Source organism: Morus notabilis, unplaced genomic scaffold (genome assembly GCF_000414095.1).
Source record: "Morus notabilis unplaced genomic scaffold, ASM41409v2 Scaffold670, whole genome shotgun sequence".
Taxonomy (NCBI): Eukaryota; Viridiplantae; Streptophyta; class Magnoliopsida; order Rosales; family Moraceae; genus Morus; species Morus notabilis.
This window is the reverse complement of record NW_010364187.1, coordinates 108269-125011: the sequence shown is the minus strand read 5'-3', so window position 1 is coordinate 125011 and position 16743 is coordinate 108269. Positions and strand designations below refer to the sequence as shown.

At 33.8% G+C, this 16743-nt stretch overlaps 2 protein-coding genes across 5 annotated transcripts; one reads left to right on the top strand and one right to left on the bottom strand.

The window, feature by feature from the left end:
• Window positions 1-7955: 7955 nt before the first annotated feature.
• Window positions 7956-10015, bottom strand: LOC21387433. 4 transcript variants are annotated; one of them, XM_024170652.1, is made up of 4 exons: window positions 9893-10015; window positions 9631-9800; window positions 9102-9413; window positions 7956-8460 (listed from the first exon to the last, which is right to left on the bottom strand). In XM_024170652.1, the coding sequence occupies exons 3-4, from the start codon at window positions 9352-9354 to the stop codon at window positions 8426-8428; spliced, it is 288 nt and encodes a 95-aa protein (XP_024026420.1). In that variant the 5' UTR covers window positions 9355-9413; window positions 9631-9800; window positions 9893-10015; the 3' UTR covers window positions 7956-8425. The 4 variants fall into 4 exon arrangements, with proteins under 4 accessions (XP_024026420.1, XP_024026419.1, XP_024026418.1 ...); XM_024170651.1 differs by lacking the exon at window positions 9631-9800 and having other exon boundaries at window positions 9102-9433; XM_024170650.1 differs by lacking the exon at window positions 9631-9800.
• A 2941-nt stretch (window positions 10016-12956) lies between these two features.
• On the top strand, window positions 12957-16322 carry LOC21387431. The gene is made up of 8 exons (XM_024170649.1): window positions 12957-13278; window positions 13606-14111; window positions 14650-14727; window positions 14825-14967; window positions 15078-15148; window positions 15370-15465; window positions 15882-15974; window positions 16104-16322. The coding sequence occupies exons 1-8, from the start codon at window positions 12957-12959 to the stop codon at window positions 16184-16186; spliced, it is 1392 nt and encodes a 463-aa protein (XP_024026417.1). The 3' UTR covers window positions 16187-16322.
• The last annotated feature ends 421 nt before the right edge of the window (window positions 16323-16743 follow it).

Here is a 16743-nt window from a genome sequence, read left to right as displayed (position 1 = left end):
ACTGGCCATGCAAAAGATATTTCTCTCGCGTCAACAAAGGGGAAAACCAGATTTCCATTGCACTGGAAATATCTTATTTATTTGCTTTTCTCATGCATTTTGATGGGAATAAATATTTTGGCAAATGTTTCTAAGTTATCATTTATTATAGTATTTTTCTTTTATAAAAAAATTAAAATTAAAAAATTAAAATTAAACATTATAATTTGAATATACCTTCTAAATAGACCTAAATATTTTAGTGAGAAGGTCAATAATCGACCATTGTTAGTTGTTAAAATTTTTAATATCACAACCTCCAAGTATCAAAGTATGGAGCTGACAATTGTAAAGTATCGTTGATTGCTGGAATTTCTAGTTTACCATAGTGTGGTAACTTCACTTGTGTTGTGTCCACTACCACTACCTTAATATAAAAGTATTATAAATATATTTACCATTATAAAAGCATTTCAGATGCAGTACCAAGTAATGCCATGAAAAATCCGGCACTTGAGTAAAAGAATCACTTTAATCTATTAGCAAAAACGAACAAAGAAAAAAAAATCACTTTAATCACTTTCCAGTGGAACACTATTTTCTATTTTAATTTAGCAAATATTGGTAGCAAGTTTGACATCTAAGTCTAGCAAGTGTCAAATTTGATAGTTCATTGGCCTTAACTACATTTTCATTTAATTATTATAACATTATTCTTTTAAAATATTTTAATTTGTTCGTTTCGTTCGTTTGAGTTGGGACATTGAGTTAAAAAGTGAATTTATATGAAAGAAAACACTGTAACAGAAAATGTTTAATTTAAATTTTTATAAGAGAAAATACTACAGCAAAAACTTGAGTTCTAATTCGAAATAGCTAAATAAATAGAGCCTTACTTATACAGCTTTAAAATTTAATACTTATCACAAAAAATAAATATACTATGTTAAGATAACATCATGCATTAGAGTACAAAATAAAATAGCATATCTTATATGTCATTTGGCACCTTTAATTAATAAATATAACATGGTTTTATTATTTAATTGGAGATGGTCTAAATGTGTTTAGTATTTGCATTTTCTGCACAAACTTTCATCCGAAATAAAAAATCTATTCAAGACTTAGCGCTACCACATTTTTCTAAAGAACCCAATTAAGAAGGCATTTTCTTGCAGCATTTTATCAGATTTACCAACGGCTGATTTCTTTGCATTTTGCTTTTGATAAAAGGAGATTGTTAGTTAAGCATCATTTGTTAGCATTGGGTTAGAAGGCAATTATTGGTATTATTATATCTCATTCAGTTCGTCGATTCGAGTTTTTAATTTAAATTAAGATGTGACTTTATATGAGAGTTTTTAATTGTAACAGAAAAAATTAGATGTGACTATTTTTTAGAGTTTTTAACTGTTATAAAATTAGAATTAAAAACTCGAATCGGTGAAATGAACAAAGCATAGTATAAAAGGGGATGGAAGGGATGGAGAAGCTTATGTCTGATTTGTCTTAAAGAGTTATGAGAATTGATTCGAGGCTTGAGAAACCAAAGGGTTGTTCTTTTGCAACAAAACTTAGAAAAAGTTTGAACTCGAGTTACAACTTTATTTAAGTTGTAAAATTTGAGTTTGAACTCGAGTTTAGGGCTAAACTCAAGTTTTGAGAGACTTGTAGGGGTTGTTCTTTTGTATTTTTGAGTTAGGGTGACTTGAGTGATGATCTTGAGTTGAGTTTGAGTTATAACTTGAGTTGAAGTTGTAACTTGAGTTGAAGTTGTAACTTGAGTTTGTGTTTGGATGTGTACATTTGAGTTATAATTTGAATTAAGAATCTATTTAAGTTTGTGTTTGGGTGGGTCAAAACTTAAATTTATATTTAGATAGTATTTTAATAAAAACTCAATGGTGATGAAAATTTTTTAATAGTGTATATAGATGAGGTTTTATTCGTCTTATCGTTGTGAATGCATAGAAAAAAAATCATCTCAATCAGAATTAAAACAAAAAAGTTATGACATTTTTAAGAATAAAAAAATATTGTTCATTAACTTAAGTTCGAGTTTATAAACTCGAATTGAAGGAGAAACTTAGGGGCTGTTCTTTTGCCCTTTTTGAGTTACGTGACTTGAGTGTAGATTTTGAATTGAGTTTAAGTTATAACTTGAGTTGAAGTTGTAACTTGAGTTTGTGTTTAGTTGTGTACATTTGAGTTATGGTTTGAGATAATAATCTTTTTGAATTTGTGTTTAAGTGAGTCAAAACTTGAATTTGTGTTTAAATAGTATTTTAATAAAAACTCAATGCTGATGAAAAATTTTAATAGGGTATATGGCTAGAGTTTTATTCGTCTTTTCGTTGTCAACGCATAGAAAAAAAATCATCTCAATCAAAATTAAAACGAAAAAGTTATGACATTTTTAAGAATAGAAAAAATATTGTTCATTAATTTGAGTTTGAGTTTCTGAATTCGAGTTGAAGGGGAAATTTGAACTCGAGTTTTAGTCACAAACTCGAGTTCAAACTTAAAAGAACATGAACTTGAATAAAGTTGTAATTCGAGTTACTTTTTTGAGTTTTTAACTCAAAAAAGGGGTTGCCGAAGAGCCCATTAAACTCGAGTTTTATAAGGGTCATTCTTTTACAACAAAACTCAAAAAAAGTTTGAATTCGAATTACAAATTTATTTAAGTTTATGTTCTTTTGTAAAATTTGAGTTTGAACTCGAGTTTAAATTCGAGTTTGAACTCGAGTTTGGGGCTAAACTCAAGTTCAAGGCCTCGTTCATTTCACCGATTCGAGTTTAGAATTTGAGTTTTGCTACAGTAAAAAGTTCTTAGAAACAGTCACATCTAACTTTTTTGCTACAGGAAAAAGCTCTCATAAAAAATCACATCTCAACTCGAATCAAAGAACTAAACAGGCCACAAGTTTCCCCTTCAACTCGAGTTCATAAACTCGAACTCAAGTTAATGAACATTGTTTTTTCTATTCTTAAAAATGGCATAACTTTTTCGTGTTAATTCTGATTGAGATGATTTTTTTCTATGCGTTCATAACGAAAAGATGAATAAAACCCCACCCATATACCCTATTAAAATTTTTCATCACCATTGAGTTTTTATTAAAATATTATCTAAATATAAATTTAAGTTTTGACCCACTCAAACACAAACTCAAAAAGATTATCAATTCAAATCATAACTCAAATGTGCACATCCAAATACAAACTCAAATTACAACTTCAACTAAAATTATAACTCAAACTCAACTCAAGATCATTACTCAAGTCACTCTAACTCAAAAATATAAAAGAACAACCCCTAAACTTAAATTAAATTGTAACTCGAATTCAAACTTTTTCTGAGTTTTGTTACAAAAGAACAACTCCGCGGTCTCTCGAGTGTTTCTTCAATTTATTTTAATTGAGTAAAGCTCATTATCTTAAGAAATTGATAGGTTCCTAACAACGGTATCAGAGCATCTAAGATTCATGAAACTTTTTGAGTTGAGAGAAACTTAGGGCTAACCTAATGCTATGTTTGGTAATAATGAAAGAAAATATGATAGAAAGAAAATATGGAAGTGATAGAAAATAACAATGATGGAAATGAAATTGATTTTCTTTTATGTTGTTTGGTACAAGAAGATGGAAAGAAAATGAGCTTAACTTCACTTGTTTGGTATTGGAAGTTAAATTGAGAGGAAAGAAAAAATTTTACTCATAGATTACTTTTATACCCTTAAATTTTTTGCTTAGATGTTAATGAAAAAATGGTAGTTTAGTAACTTTACTCACTTTAATTAGTTGTCTCCATTTTCCGCCCACTTGTGGAAAGAAGATTAATAGTGGGACCCATATGTATTATTTTCCACTCCATTTTCTCTTCTTCTCTTTTTTCTTCTACCAAACAACCTACAATTCCATTTTCTCTCTCAAAATCTCTCCACCTTCTTCCTTCTTTCTACTTTTCTTTCCTACCGAACAAACTCTAAGAGCTAATCTCAAAATTTCTGGAGGTGAGTCGGCATGATTGGAACCTACAATTTCACTGATTGAACTGAGAGAAAAACTAAGGGCGTCATTATCTGCCCCTTAGAAGTGACCTTAGGGTTTCATACAAAGTTAAATCACGCCATGGTTTGCCGGAGATGGAGATGCAAGGCTGTTTGACGCGTCACCCAGAAGATTCGCGTGAAATTTTGATGGAATCGAACGATTTGAGCGAGTTTTCACGATCTGGTGGTACATCATCCAGATATAAGATGAACGACGATGATTTGGGACTTAGAGCCGTAGATTTTGGTGCAAATCATGAAAGAACACAAACTCTAGATGGAGATCGAGCTGTGAAGGTGAACCCATGCGAAAATCTGATCTTGTCAGATTTGGGACTGTACGATTTCTGGCGCTGCTGAGGCTAGAACCAAAGAGTTGGCCACGATTTGGACTGGGCCAGAGAAATCAGACGCGAAACCAAGCGAGATTGGCGCTGTGCTCGAAAATTCCTGTCGAATTAGGATTGGGCCTTGCGATTCCGTTGCAGTTGAGGCTGATTTCGGCCGAATTTGGATCGGATCACACGATTCCGGTGTGTTTGGGGCTGATTCAGTGGAATTGACGCTAAGAACCAGTTTGGTCGGAGGATTCGTTCTCTGATTCAAATCATGGTTCATGGTTCGCTACAGTATTTTCTCTCATAAAAAATACACGTAAATCAAAAATGGTTCTAATCTATGAACCAAACGGGCTCTAATTACGACAAGGTTAGCAGTGGGTCTTGGAATTCATGTGTCATTGGGATCAATTGTGGTGATTTGGGGTGTGTTCGGCTGTCTAAAAAATTCAAAAAAAGATAACTCAAGTTCTAACTTTATTTAAGTTCATGTTCTTTTAAGTTTGAACTCGAGTTTATGATTAAAATTCGAGTTCAAGTGTTTCATTCAACTCGAGTTCATAAACTCGAACTCAAATTAATAAATAATATTTTTTCTATTCTTAAAAATGTTATAACTTTTTCGTTTTAATCATGATTGAGATGATTTTTTTTATGTGTTGACAATGAAAAAATGAATAAAATTTCACTCATATACCTTATTAAAATTTTCATCACCATTGAGTTTTTATTAAAATACTATTTAAATATAAATTTAAGTTTTTACTCACTCAAATACAAACTCAAAAAAAGATTATTATCTCAAACCATAACTCAAATGTACACAATCAAATACAAACTCAAGTTACAACTTCAACTCAAATTATAACTTAAATTCAACTCAAAAATTACACTCAAGTCACACTCCAAAAGAACATGCCCTTAATGATTGGGTCTTGCAATTTGGGGTTGGATCTCGGAATTCCAGCATAATTGAGGTTGGGGTAGAGATCTCTGGCAAGAATTCTGGCGAAATTAGAGCTGGTTCCACAAAAATCAGTGCAATTGGAGTGGCAATGGGAGGAAGTGGCGTGAATGGAGTTGAGACTTTTGCAAATGACAACCCTATAATTCATGCGATTGTTGTTCTAAAATCTGAAGTTAATAGGTTGGTTACTTTGTGTTCATCATTCCAAGGCCCATTGCTGCATTTGACGTTCCTAAATTTTCGCCAACAAAGGCCAGAATTTCAGTCATTTACAAAAATAATGATTCATGGTAGTGCTCAAGTTTAGGCCCCGTTAAACGGGCTAGTCTGAAGCCGGTCACTGTTGACTGAAGCCTGACTCGATTTTAAATTTTTTAGGTTTAAGGTCAGATTAAATTGACTTTCTTTTTTAGTCTGATCCAAACATCATATTTTTTAAATTTTTTTTTTTAAAAAAATACTTTATAAAATTATAGGCCAGACCGATCTTAAACTTTTTAGACAGGATTGGGCTGGGCCGACTCTTTCTCTTTTAGGGTTAGGCTGGTTCGGCCCGAAATTTTTCTCGACCTAAATTTACATCTCTAATTTATGGCCATAGTTACTTGACTTACAATTACAAAAAAGAATGGACACCAGCAATCATGAAAATAAAAGTGGAAACTACTTTTGAGAATTCAATGTGGGCAATCCATCAAGTCTGCATCGAAAACACGAAAATGGGACGAAAATGGAGACATTCGGTTGCGAGTCTCTTTGGGGCGGGGGTAATGTTAGGTTCTGATTATTAGAGCTAGTAATTAGTAGTTAGTTAAGGAGTATAATTTACTAGAGGGTCATTAGTTAGCATTGGATTATAAGGTAATTATTAGTATTATGACAGGCTCCTAGAAGTTATTAGTTAGTTAGATAATTGATTAGTTGTTGCTATTTGTTAGTATGCTTTTAAGCATTTAGTTATCAGTTTGTTAGAAGGGTTAGTAGTATAAAAGGGACAGGCTAATAGTCAATGGGAATTATAGATTGATTTGTGAGTTTGGGAGTAACTTTTGGGAAGAGCTAGCAGACCTCTCGAACGTCTGCCGATCTATCATGTAATTTCTTTTAATTATTTCATCAATATAATTTTACTTTTATGTTCAATTCCTCAATTTAAGTCCGGTTCTTATCATATTATTAGTATAAAACTGGTTGGCAGGGAAGCGAAGGCTTATGTCTGAGAGTTTTGAGAATTGATTTGAGGCTTGGGAAACCAAGTTGTGGGAAAGTTGCAGCCGTTGGCAGGGAAGCCAAGGCTTATGTCTGATTATCTGAGAGTTCTAGGAATTGATTTGAGGCTTGGGAAACCAAGTTGTGGGAAAGTTGCAGCCTATAGAATGCTGCTCTATCAGTGTTTCTTCATTTTATTTTGATTCAATAAAGCTTAATTTCTTAAGAAATTGATGGGTTCCTAAGAGAGATTGAGGGGCATTCATTTTCCATAGTGATGTGTACGAGCCATGTACGAGCCACCTAATCATGTGTTTTTCTCATAAAATTAGGAATCTTTAGTCTAGCAAGACTCCCGTGTTATAAAGAACAAAGAAAAAAGGGAAAACCGATCTAAGTCTCACTAAGTTTGTTTCTTTGACTTGCAATAACAGCAATGACATGTTTACTTACTAGGAGTGGGGAATGAAAATTAAAAATCGGAATCAACTCCATGTTTACTTCCCTATTTTTATCTTGAAATGGGAGTAGGAATGTGTTGGTCTCACACCAATTTAGGGTTGAAGAATGAGATTGACATTCCCCCCACCCACCGAATTAACACTCCCAATCCTGATAGTAAATGTAAATTACGATTTTACTTTTAATTATACTAACAAATTTGTAAATAGAAAAGTAAAAAGTAAAAAATTAAAAATGCCCTAATTTAGTTTCATGTTTCTCATATCTCCTTGCTTACTTTCTCTAATATTTTCTTCTCCTCAAAACATAGCATTGCATCCAAAACAACTAAGAGCATCCCTCTTCTCTTTAAGGTGAGTCAATAACATAAATCAATGTGGTTCTTTTTTATTGAATCGCAAGTTTATTCTTTTATTTTTATTTTTTTTGTGTTTATTTGTTGAATATGTGATCAAACTATGTTTTGCCCCTTGATTGCACAACATCATTTCAAGAATTCGTGGAGATCCAGACCATTACAATTTCTAATTACTAATTAAAAAAAATCTAGGTGTGATAAAAAAATCTAATTATTAATTAGTTATCCTAATATTAAGATAGTTAGCATAATATACAATTTTATTTTAAAGTTCAACACACAAAAATCTACTAAAAGGGTAGGTAAGTAAATTTATAGCTGTTTATTCCGATTCTGGGTGTAACTAAACGCATGAATAGGATTATGACTGATTCCGACTCTAATTTCTGAAACCTAAGTAAACAACTTATTCCGACTCCGATTCATGTCCACTCCGAATCCTGTCCACTTCGATTCATGTCCACTCCAATTACGGATAAGTAAACATGCCATAAATTACTTAATACTTCATTAAATTTTAACCAATGATTACATGCACAAAGATAATTTACTACGTAAGTTATTAGGATATCTGTTTCCAAGGTTAGTAAACACTAAAACAAAATTATTTTCTTTACTTTCTAAAACTTTCCCCTTTCCGAAATACATTCCATTACAATTTAGTAAAAACACCTAAGTATTACTACTCATGAAGCATCGCAGAACAAGTAGAGAACAATGCGAGCTATCATCACTACCAGCAATGGATCCCAATTGAATTTCGGAGGAATATACGAAAAAGCTTCTTTAAACACAAATAGACAATACGTTCTTACTCCAAACAGAATTGGTCTTAATGCACCTTGATCACAAGCCTAGCAAAGTAGGAAAAATACAAGATGTTTGTTAACCAACCTGCTGGATTAAAACTCAGTTTCAGATCTTCTTTCAGCCTTCCTATAAAACAAACTTCTTAAAAGAAATGAGAGAAGTTTTTCCTTTGGGGTTGGGGTGGACTGGCGGGGCAACCAAAAGGGACACCCTAAACGCTATGGTTATCTGAATTTCCCCTAAATCTTTATTTATCAAACTCCCATATAACACCTCCATCCTCTGCAACACAAAATGCAAGAGAAGAGAGAAGGAAAGGAATAGCATTAGCACAATAATACTGCTTATATTATGCTATTTAGTATAATCAATGAAGTCCTAGAAATCAAAAAAATGCTCAAAGACGCCAATTGCAGGAGAAGAGACATGAAACGGAATAGCATATGCACAATAACACTACTTAATTTATGCTATTTTTAGTACAATAAATAAGTCCTAGAAAACATATTTCAAAAAGGAAAAAGAATAAAATTCCTAGAAACAAGAAATGCTCAAAGAAAATTACCAAATCCGTAACCCTTATCAAACAGGGTTCTATTTAGTCTAAATGCCAATTCCAAAAATATATGTCACTACTCCATTTAGATTAAAAACTTAAACATTAACAATTTCCTGGAAATCCTTCAAGATGATAACCAATATTGACCACGGATTATCACCACTTTTACCATGCATCAATTCGCTTACTCTAGGAAAATTCTTATTTCACCATAATTAGTAATCAAATCTAAATTCTTAAAAAATGAAATTTAAAGCATATAAACAAAACCGCACTTCTAATCATACAACAGAAGGGAAAATGGATTACAACTATCTTTCAACTCAAGAAAAGGAAAAGCAAAATGTAGAAACAAAGGACAGACCTTTAATCTTCTTATTAATCCAAATCTCAAGTAACATGCCAGCACCAATTCCACCAGCAATACAAGCTCCAAAGAAGCCGAGGTTATAAGCAAGTGATCTCCGCGGAAGAAAGTAGTAGTCTGGAATTTCCCTCATCTTCTTCGGAAGACGCTTCTTTATGACCGGTTTACTACTTGGGTCTTTCTGCAATTCAGTTCCAACAGCTTTCCAATCCACACCTTTGAATGGATCTTTTGGCTCTTCACTTCCCATTTGTTTATTTATTTCAAATTTCAAATCCAAATTTTACAGCTACAATTAGGAAGCACGAACTGCAAATTTGAAACAAAGCCTATGATAATCGTGAGCCCAGTGACAAATTTTTTGCAACTAAATTGTTTGGTTGGTTACTGAGAAAATATAAGAAAAAAGACATCAGAATCAAATTACTCAACTCTAGTAAGTACAAAACTTTCGTAAATTCAATCCACATTAAATCGAAATCAAAAGCATAAGAAAAACTAGCTTTAAATTACGAAACCAGTTTACCACAATTAAGAGGAAAAAACAATGAATCATCCACCAAATTTCCAAGTTTCCAATAAACAGAAACAAACACAATCATTCATCCAAAGACCACGATGCTAAAAATGGGCGTCCAAAAACAAAATCGGACCGTGGGATCATCCAAAAGCAAATTCCAAACCATTCGAACAATCCTTCAACCAAAGAAAAATGGAAAGAAAAAAGGAAAAATTATGAAAGATAATAGCAGATTTAAGCATCATCATTTCTAAAAATTCGAAAATACCCCTCCTTGTAACAAACAGATCTGAGGAGACTGAGGGAGGAGAAACTGATACAGAGATTGGAACGGGCGGTGGCACGCTTGGATGCGCTCTCGGCCGGGAGGTTTCAGGGCCGGAGGTTTGCCGGGGGGCGGCTGCGATGACGCTGCGGCGGTGTACCCGTTAATTCTGGCCTTCGACGATCTGATTAGGCAGTATAAAAAGAGCCGAGAAAGGGGGAGACTAATAGAGAACGAGTTGAGAGAGAGAGAGAGAGAGCCGAGAAAGGAAGGGAGGGAGGAGGTGTCCAGACTCGAGACGAGAGTGTGATCGAGAGAGAAAGAGAGAGAGAGGGTTTTTGAATTTTAAGGAAATTTTTATGGTTTTAATCACGTTTAATTTATAAATTAAAATTATTATTGATTTATGTGTATTTTTTTAAAAATATATATTATAATAAATTATAAATCATAATTCAAATTATAATTTAAATTTTTTAACTAAACGTCACCTTAGTTAAAAATAAAGGTAACATAAGAAAAATAAATTTAGATTTTTAAGAATTTATTAGGTTGTTGTTTCACGGGTTTTGATTTTTAATTTAAAATTTAAATTTTATCAGAAAATTTATTAGTAGAAACTTTTTTTTATTTAAATTTTTATGAAAAAAATATTATCATAAAATTAGAATCAAAATAAACGTGTCTCTATTTATTAACTAACTAAAATAATTATGTTATTTATTAGTTCCATTTTAGGAAAACTGCTATATGGTACAATTTTCCACAAAAACTCTTCTCTCGTTCAAAACGCACGTCGTATATAGATAGACTTTCTTGCACCGTTACCCTTGAACTTGTTGCTCATTTGCAATGTGCTGTAAACCTTTTTTTTTCAGCGATTAACACCTTAAATTTATGAATATGTTGCAAAACGCACTAATTGATAACGATGTCACTTTTTTTTTTGTTTTTTTAGATATTGACATGTTAATAAGCCTGCAAAATTAGTTAACGCTAACATTTTGTTAAGATTAAAAGTAGATTCTCTTTTATCAAGATTTTCAACTATGAAAATAAAGAGCGCGTTTAAAACTCGTACTAAAATGATTTTATTTTTATATGAAAATGGAAATGAAAACATTTTTAATCTCATACAGAAATCATTTTTAAAAATGCGTTTAATAGTTTTATTAAGAGATTATTTTCAGCATAAAAAACTCATTAATGTCTCTCTCTCTGTTCGAGAGAGGAGAAAACGAAAACAAAAAATAAAAAACGACTAAAAGTCGTTTTTCATTTCTCTCTTATTTTACACTAAACAAAAAAATCATTTTTATTTTTATTTTTTATCTTTAATTGTGTCAAACGCCGTTTTGGAATCGTTTTTATTTTTTCTTTCTTGAAAAATGTGAAAAAAAAATCCCAAACACAGGAAAATATATGGTCTTTTCTGATTTGTAATTTCGTGGATCAAAATAAGAAAAATATTTGGGGCCAATCTCTAGTAGTGTGTGATGAGAAATATTACAACATGTTGACTTTTAGAGGTATTTTATATGAAAATATGTACCCAAAAATTACTTGATTTTTCCCCTAAAAAAATAAAAAAGGATGGTTTTAGCGGTTGCTTCAGTTCATCTTTCAGGTAAGTTCACACTACATGTAGCGGAGCATTTAGCCATTAGAGAAAGTGTGTAGCTCGATGCGTCTCAAAGCTATATGGATTGGGTAGTTGAGTCCGATGCAATTAACGAAGTTCGAGTCGTTCAATGCTCTTCTGATCAAGCTCTTAAGGCTGCTATAATTTAATATATTAGGGACGTCATTTCTTGTGGCTTTGTTTGCTACACTTCTCATGAAGGAAACGGTATAGTCCACACGTTGAGGGGTTTTGCTTTTACTCATTTTATTATCATGTTTTGATTTTTTAGTTTCTTATTTTATTAGTCGTGATGTAATGAACGATATTCCTCGCATTTAATAATTCACATGTTTTTTCCTAAAAATAAAAACTTCATTTTTCTTAGGGTTTAATTTTTCAGTTTGATACCGTGTATTTTAAGGTTATAAAAATATTAATACTTTTGCTCGTTTGTTTTCTATACTTGAACTTATGATTTCGATTATGTTATAGTATTTTTTGTCTCATAAAGAATGAGTTTAAAAATTTTGTCTTTTACAAAGTCCTCGTCAATAAATCATAATCACTAACTTGAACGCGTGAACCAAACAAACCCTATATATTTTTGAATAATATGACCTTTATTCCTTCATTTCAAATTCATGTTATAAATATGATAAAAAAAATTAAAAACACGCACGATCCTGAAAAAGCTTTATGGTGGTTGATTTTTATTGAAAAAGCTAACATCTATTAAATTAGATTTTACTTCTTTATTGATTGATTAAACATTCTTACCAGAGAAAAATAAAAAGGGTAATTAGTATGGATGGTCCTTAATCTCTAGGTGACATATTGATCCCTATTCTTTTAATTTTGGCAAAACGATCTCCAAACTCTCAAAACATTGGCAATCAAGCCCTTTATGTCAAAATCCATTAAGTTTTTAACAGACTCTTTCACGTGAGCCGTCATGTGCTCTCTTTTTTAGTGAGAAGACCAAAACACCCTCAAAAGAAAAAAAAATTAAAAACAAAAAAACTCAAACCTGAAAAAAAAACAGACAAAAACAAAACCAAACTCTTCCATCGTCAATGTTGCCGGCAACCATTACTGTCCTTCTGCCACACTTCCACCACAAAACCAAAATCACTATCTAATCAAGATAATGGAATCTAAAAAATTGCATAAACCAAACAAAATCATAGAACCTAAACCAAATAACAAGAAAATCATTGAAACCTAAACAAAAGGGTCTCGTAAAAAAAAAGGGTTATTGCAGATCATTGGAGAGAGTTGCATAGTGAGAACTCCTCCACACATCCCTCCCCACCACCTCTCGTGCACAGCTCGAGCCCCCCGCCCCCTTCCGTCGCAAGATCACCACCCTTCTCTCACCGTTGTGAGATCGCACCCCCCTCCATCCTTGTTGTCGTGAAATCGAAGGTCCCTTACCTTGCCGTCATGAGATTGAGCCCACCCTTCCCTGTCAACACTAGATTGAAGCCCCCTTGTCCCCATCGCTGCGAAGCAAGAGCCACCTGTCACTTGTTCAGATCGGAGTTCCTTTTCTGTTTCTGTCTCCCCACGCCGCTATCGTTGCCCAGATCTCTGAAAGCCCAACATCGCCGCCTGGATCTCAGCGAATCAGAAGGCCGCGCCATTGCCCAAATCTCCGCAAACCCTGAATGCCGCTACCAAGACTTCGTGAACCCAAGGCCGCTACCTAGAATTTGCAAACTTAGAACGCCGCCGCCACCTAGAGTCTGCAAACCCAACGCCAACGGTCTCCTCTCTCTCTCTCGCTAGCTAATTCCAAGTTTTCTGAATAATATCAGCCTCAAATTGAATAAACTCGTGATTTTATGAAAATAACCCTTGTAATCGGGTCACATGAGGATCACACGGGTTTAAATGTGAGTAATTTGACGGATCTAAATGAAAAAAACTTAATTACACCTATTTAATAACGTTATGGATCGTCTTATTAAAATTAAAAGAATAAAAATTAAATTATCACGTATTAAAAAGTTAGGGATCATCTGTACTAATAATCAAAATAAAAATAACAAAATCAGAAAAAGGAACCAAAATCGCACGTGCCTGACACTAGTTTTCAGCAAAGAGCGAATAGCGAGGGTGTTGAATGGCGAAATCCTCTCTCACTCCAATTCACAATCCTCTCTCTCACTCCAATTCACAATCCTCTTCTCTCTTTCTCTATCCGCTGCCTACTCCATCTCTTCCTCTCTCAAGTCGCTTTCGCTATCCGCACCCTCCGGAGCCCCCAAGGCCACTCCTTCCGATTTGCTCTCTCTTCTCGGCCCCAAACGCCGCTCCTCGGCGGTCAATCCTCTTGTGGCCCAAGAACTCAAGTCATGCTTCAAATTTCTCGTGCCTTTTACTCCGAATCGGAACGAAACGGTCCGTGGAAGCTGGTTTTCCCATAGAAGGAGCTTGAGACCGGACAGAAATGGAGGTCGGACGAGGAGAGAGGAGGAGGAGAACGAGCTCGTTTGGTGGCCCCCACGGCCAGTGTTGGAATTGGCTCGGCTCGCCGTCGATTCCGGTGGCGATCCCGGAGCTATTCATAGAGCTCTTGACCCGACCATAATTCCTGTCAGTTTGTGTTCTTCGTTTCTTAACCCTTTTTTTTTTTCCTTTCCATTTTCACTGTCTTTATCTGATTCTTTTCTCTGTGGATATTATATAGTTACTTGGTTATAAGAGTGTTTTGGTCTTCTTTCTTTACTGAAGTGGTTGTCTATACTATGAATAGATAATGTGTGTTTAAACCGAGTATGAGTATGCTTAATTCTGTAATTGACAATTTTGCTCCACTTGCATGATATTTAAGGTGTTTAAGTGAATCTAGGCTCTAGGATATTTATGTTGGCAACCAGTTTATAGACTTGAGGACCACATTGGGCTTTTATGCTAAGACTTATCCGACCCAAATTGCCAACAATTTAAGGCTGACGATAAGTCAACGTTAGTATCCGGGTTTTCATCAAAATTACTAAACTCAATGACTTTGGTAATCTAGGGGCTTTTATTATTTTTGGGTAAAAAAAAAAAGAAAAAATCTACAAGGATCACTCCTAATTTTTTTTAAGGGTAAATAATCTTAAGGATGATTCGTTTGGTGACGTGATAGGTACCTGATGTTGAAGGATCAGAAGAAGTAAGGTGTCAGCTCACCAGAACACCATATGGGAGACACTTTATAAGTGAGGTTTGCATCAAAGAAATAAAACTCAAGTTCACTCTATGCTAATCATGTAACTTTTTCTTGATGTTTGTTAATGTAATTTACTATGCTAAAATTGCAGGAACTGAATTCGTACTTTGAGTTGTTGTTTGAACTTATTGTTGCTAGGGCTCCCGCTATTGGGTTGAATTTATCGTTGACTCGCTATGATTTGTTTCATGGGCACCTTTTAATTGCCAGAGACACCGGAAGACTTGGTATATTGTAAGTTGTCCCCCCCTTTTTTTTATTATTGCCTATTTGTACTTAAAAGGCTTTTATTACAAAAGGTATTACCTGCCCTTGGTGTTTACAATATAATTTTCATTTGGCAGGTTTCATGCAAAAGAATACCCAGCATTTGATAAAAAAACGTTTCCATACAACATGGGCTATTGTCAAAGAGGTAAATTCCACTAAAATAATTTCATCACTCTTTGTTTTCTATGATTCCATTGTGATCATCCCTTTCAACTTCCTGCTCTCTCATTTTCTGGTGTTACTTGAGTATATTAGCTGATTAAGAAAGATTTAAGTGACTAGCTCTTCCATCCATCAAATGAAAGAATTCCTTCTTTTCGTATTATCTTCAGATTATGACTGACTTGGAGTCTGATATTCTTGCAGGGTCAAATGTGACATATGATGATTCAATGAACTTGCGAAATATTCTTTGGCTGGCTCCGTTGCCCAGCAATTCAAACAAAGCTTGGGAAGCACCAGGTACTTTCCTGGTATACTCATTTTCCACTTAATTGGCATCTCTTATAACTGATCTAAGATCAGCTTTATTAACATATGTGTTGGAGTTCAAAGGTACAATTAACTAATTTAATTCCCTTTTTTTCCATTGTAAATTTTGCTACGGAATTACAAAAATAATTCGAGGAATTTGAAATTTTATGAGAAACATATATCCATAATAATACCTACCTAGTCATGGTCATAGGAAGATCTGATAATTTGTTTCTTTTAAGTATCACGTTTCTCATTTATCAAACTTGAACTCTCGTTTTTTTCTGTTTTTCAATTATCATTGAAAATCTCATAAAGATATATTCTTGATCTCAAAATCTAGACAGAGATTATTGATCTTTGCATGACCATTACACATATGGTTTGTTATACAATTCCAATAGGTGTCCTGGTGGTGCTGGATGCCCGTCCCGGAGGAATTATATATCGAGATATTATACCTGAATATGCCAATTTTGTGAGAACCATATATGAAGGTTTTAACTATCTTTTTCACTTTATTTTGTGACTTTAGTTTGAGAATTTGTATCTTCTCATTGTTTCACTAGCTTTGAACTGGTTTCAGAGAATTAAACTAACACAAGGTTGTTCTTTCTTCTGGTCAGATGATCTCGGGGATGTTATAGTCGATGTCAATTACTTGAACGTAGGAGATGAAGTCCCAAATTATAAACTTTTCATTTGTTGACATTCTTTGTAAGTTACACCCGAACTTGTTTTACCCTTTTTTTTCTCTCTCCTGGCCAATGGTGGTTGAACAGTAAATCAATCTCAAATAACAGATTGCCATAATATTTGTGGAAAAACCGAGTAATTGGAGAGGAATCCAGCTACTTTCCTTATTTGACTAAGTGTAAATTAGTTTCTTGATTTCTAGAGTTATATTAGGAATGTTCTAGGATAATTGGAAGTAAGTTTCTCTTTTTTTTTAGGAGAGAATCACCGGAATTTCTCCTTGGATGATTAAGGTTCTTGGTTCTTCTCTATTTAAAGAGAAAGAGTGATTGTAAAAGTGTGTAATATGAGATAAAGCAATTTCATCTTTTCTCCCAAATACCTTTATGGTATCAGAGCAGGAATAATGCTTTATTCCCATGGCGAAAACCGCCATGACAGGGGCTTCTCGTGAAGCCACCTCCGACGCAACCAGCGAGCACATCTCGCCAACGACTTAGAACTCCCAAGGAGGATCACAGCAAATCATCAACGTCAGTGATAGTCACTCACTGCAGATCACACAACACA

Bases quoted from the DNA above. Each gene is read 5' to 3' on its own strand.
- LOC21387433 (XM_024170652.1), bottom strand. From the start codon at position 9,354: ATGGGAAGTGAAGAGCCAAAAGATCCATTCAAAGGTGTGGATTGGAAA. The intron at 8,461-9,101 runs GTCTGTCCTTTG...TTTGTGTTGCAG, and splicing joins GATTAATAAGAAGATTAAAG to AGGATGGAGGTGTTATATGG.
- LOC21387431 (XM_024170649.1), top strand. From the start codon at position 12,957: ATGAGATTGAGCCCACCCTTCCCTGTCAACACTAGATTGAAGCCCCCT. The intron at 13,279-13,605 runs GTCTCCTCTCTC...GCCTGACACTAG, and splicing joins CTGCAAACCCAACGCCAACG to TTTTCAGCAAAGAGCGAATA. The intron at 14,968-15,077 runs GTAAGTTGTCCC...TTCATTTGGCAG, and splicing joins ACCGGAAGACTTGGTATATT to GTTTCATGCAAAAGAATACC.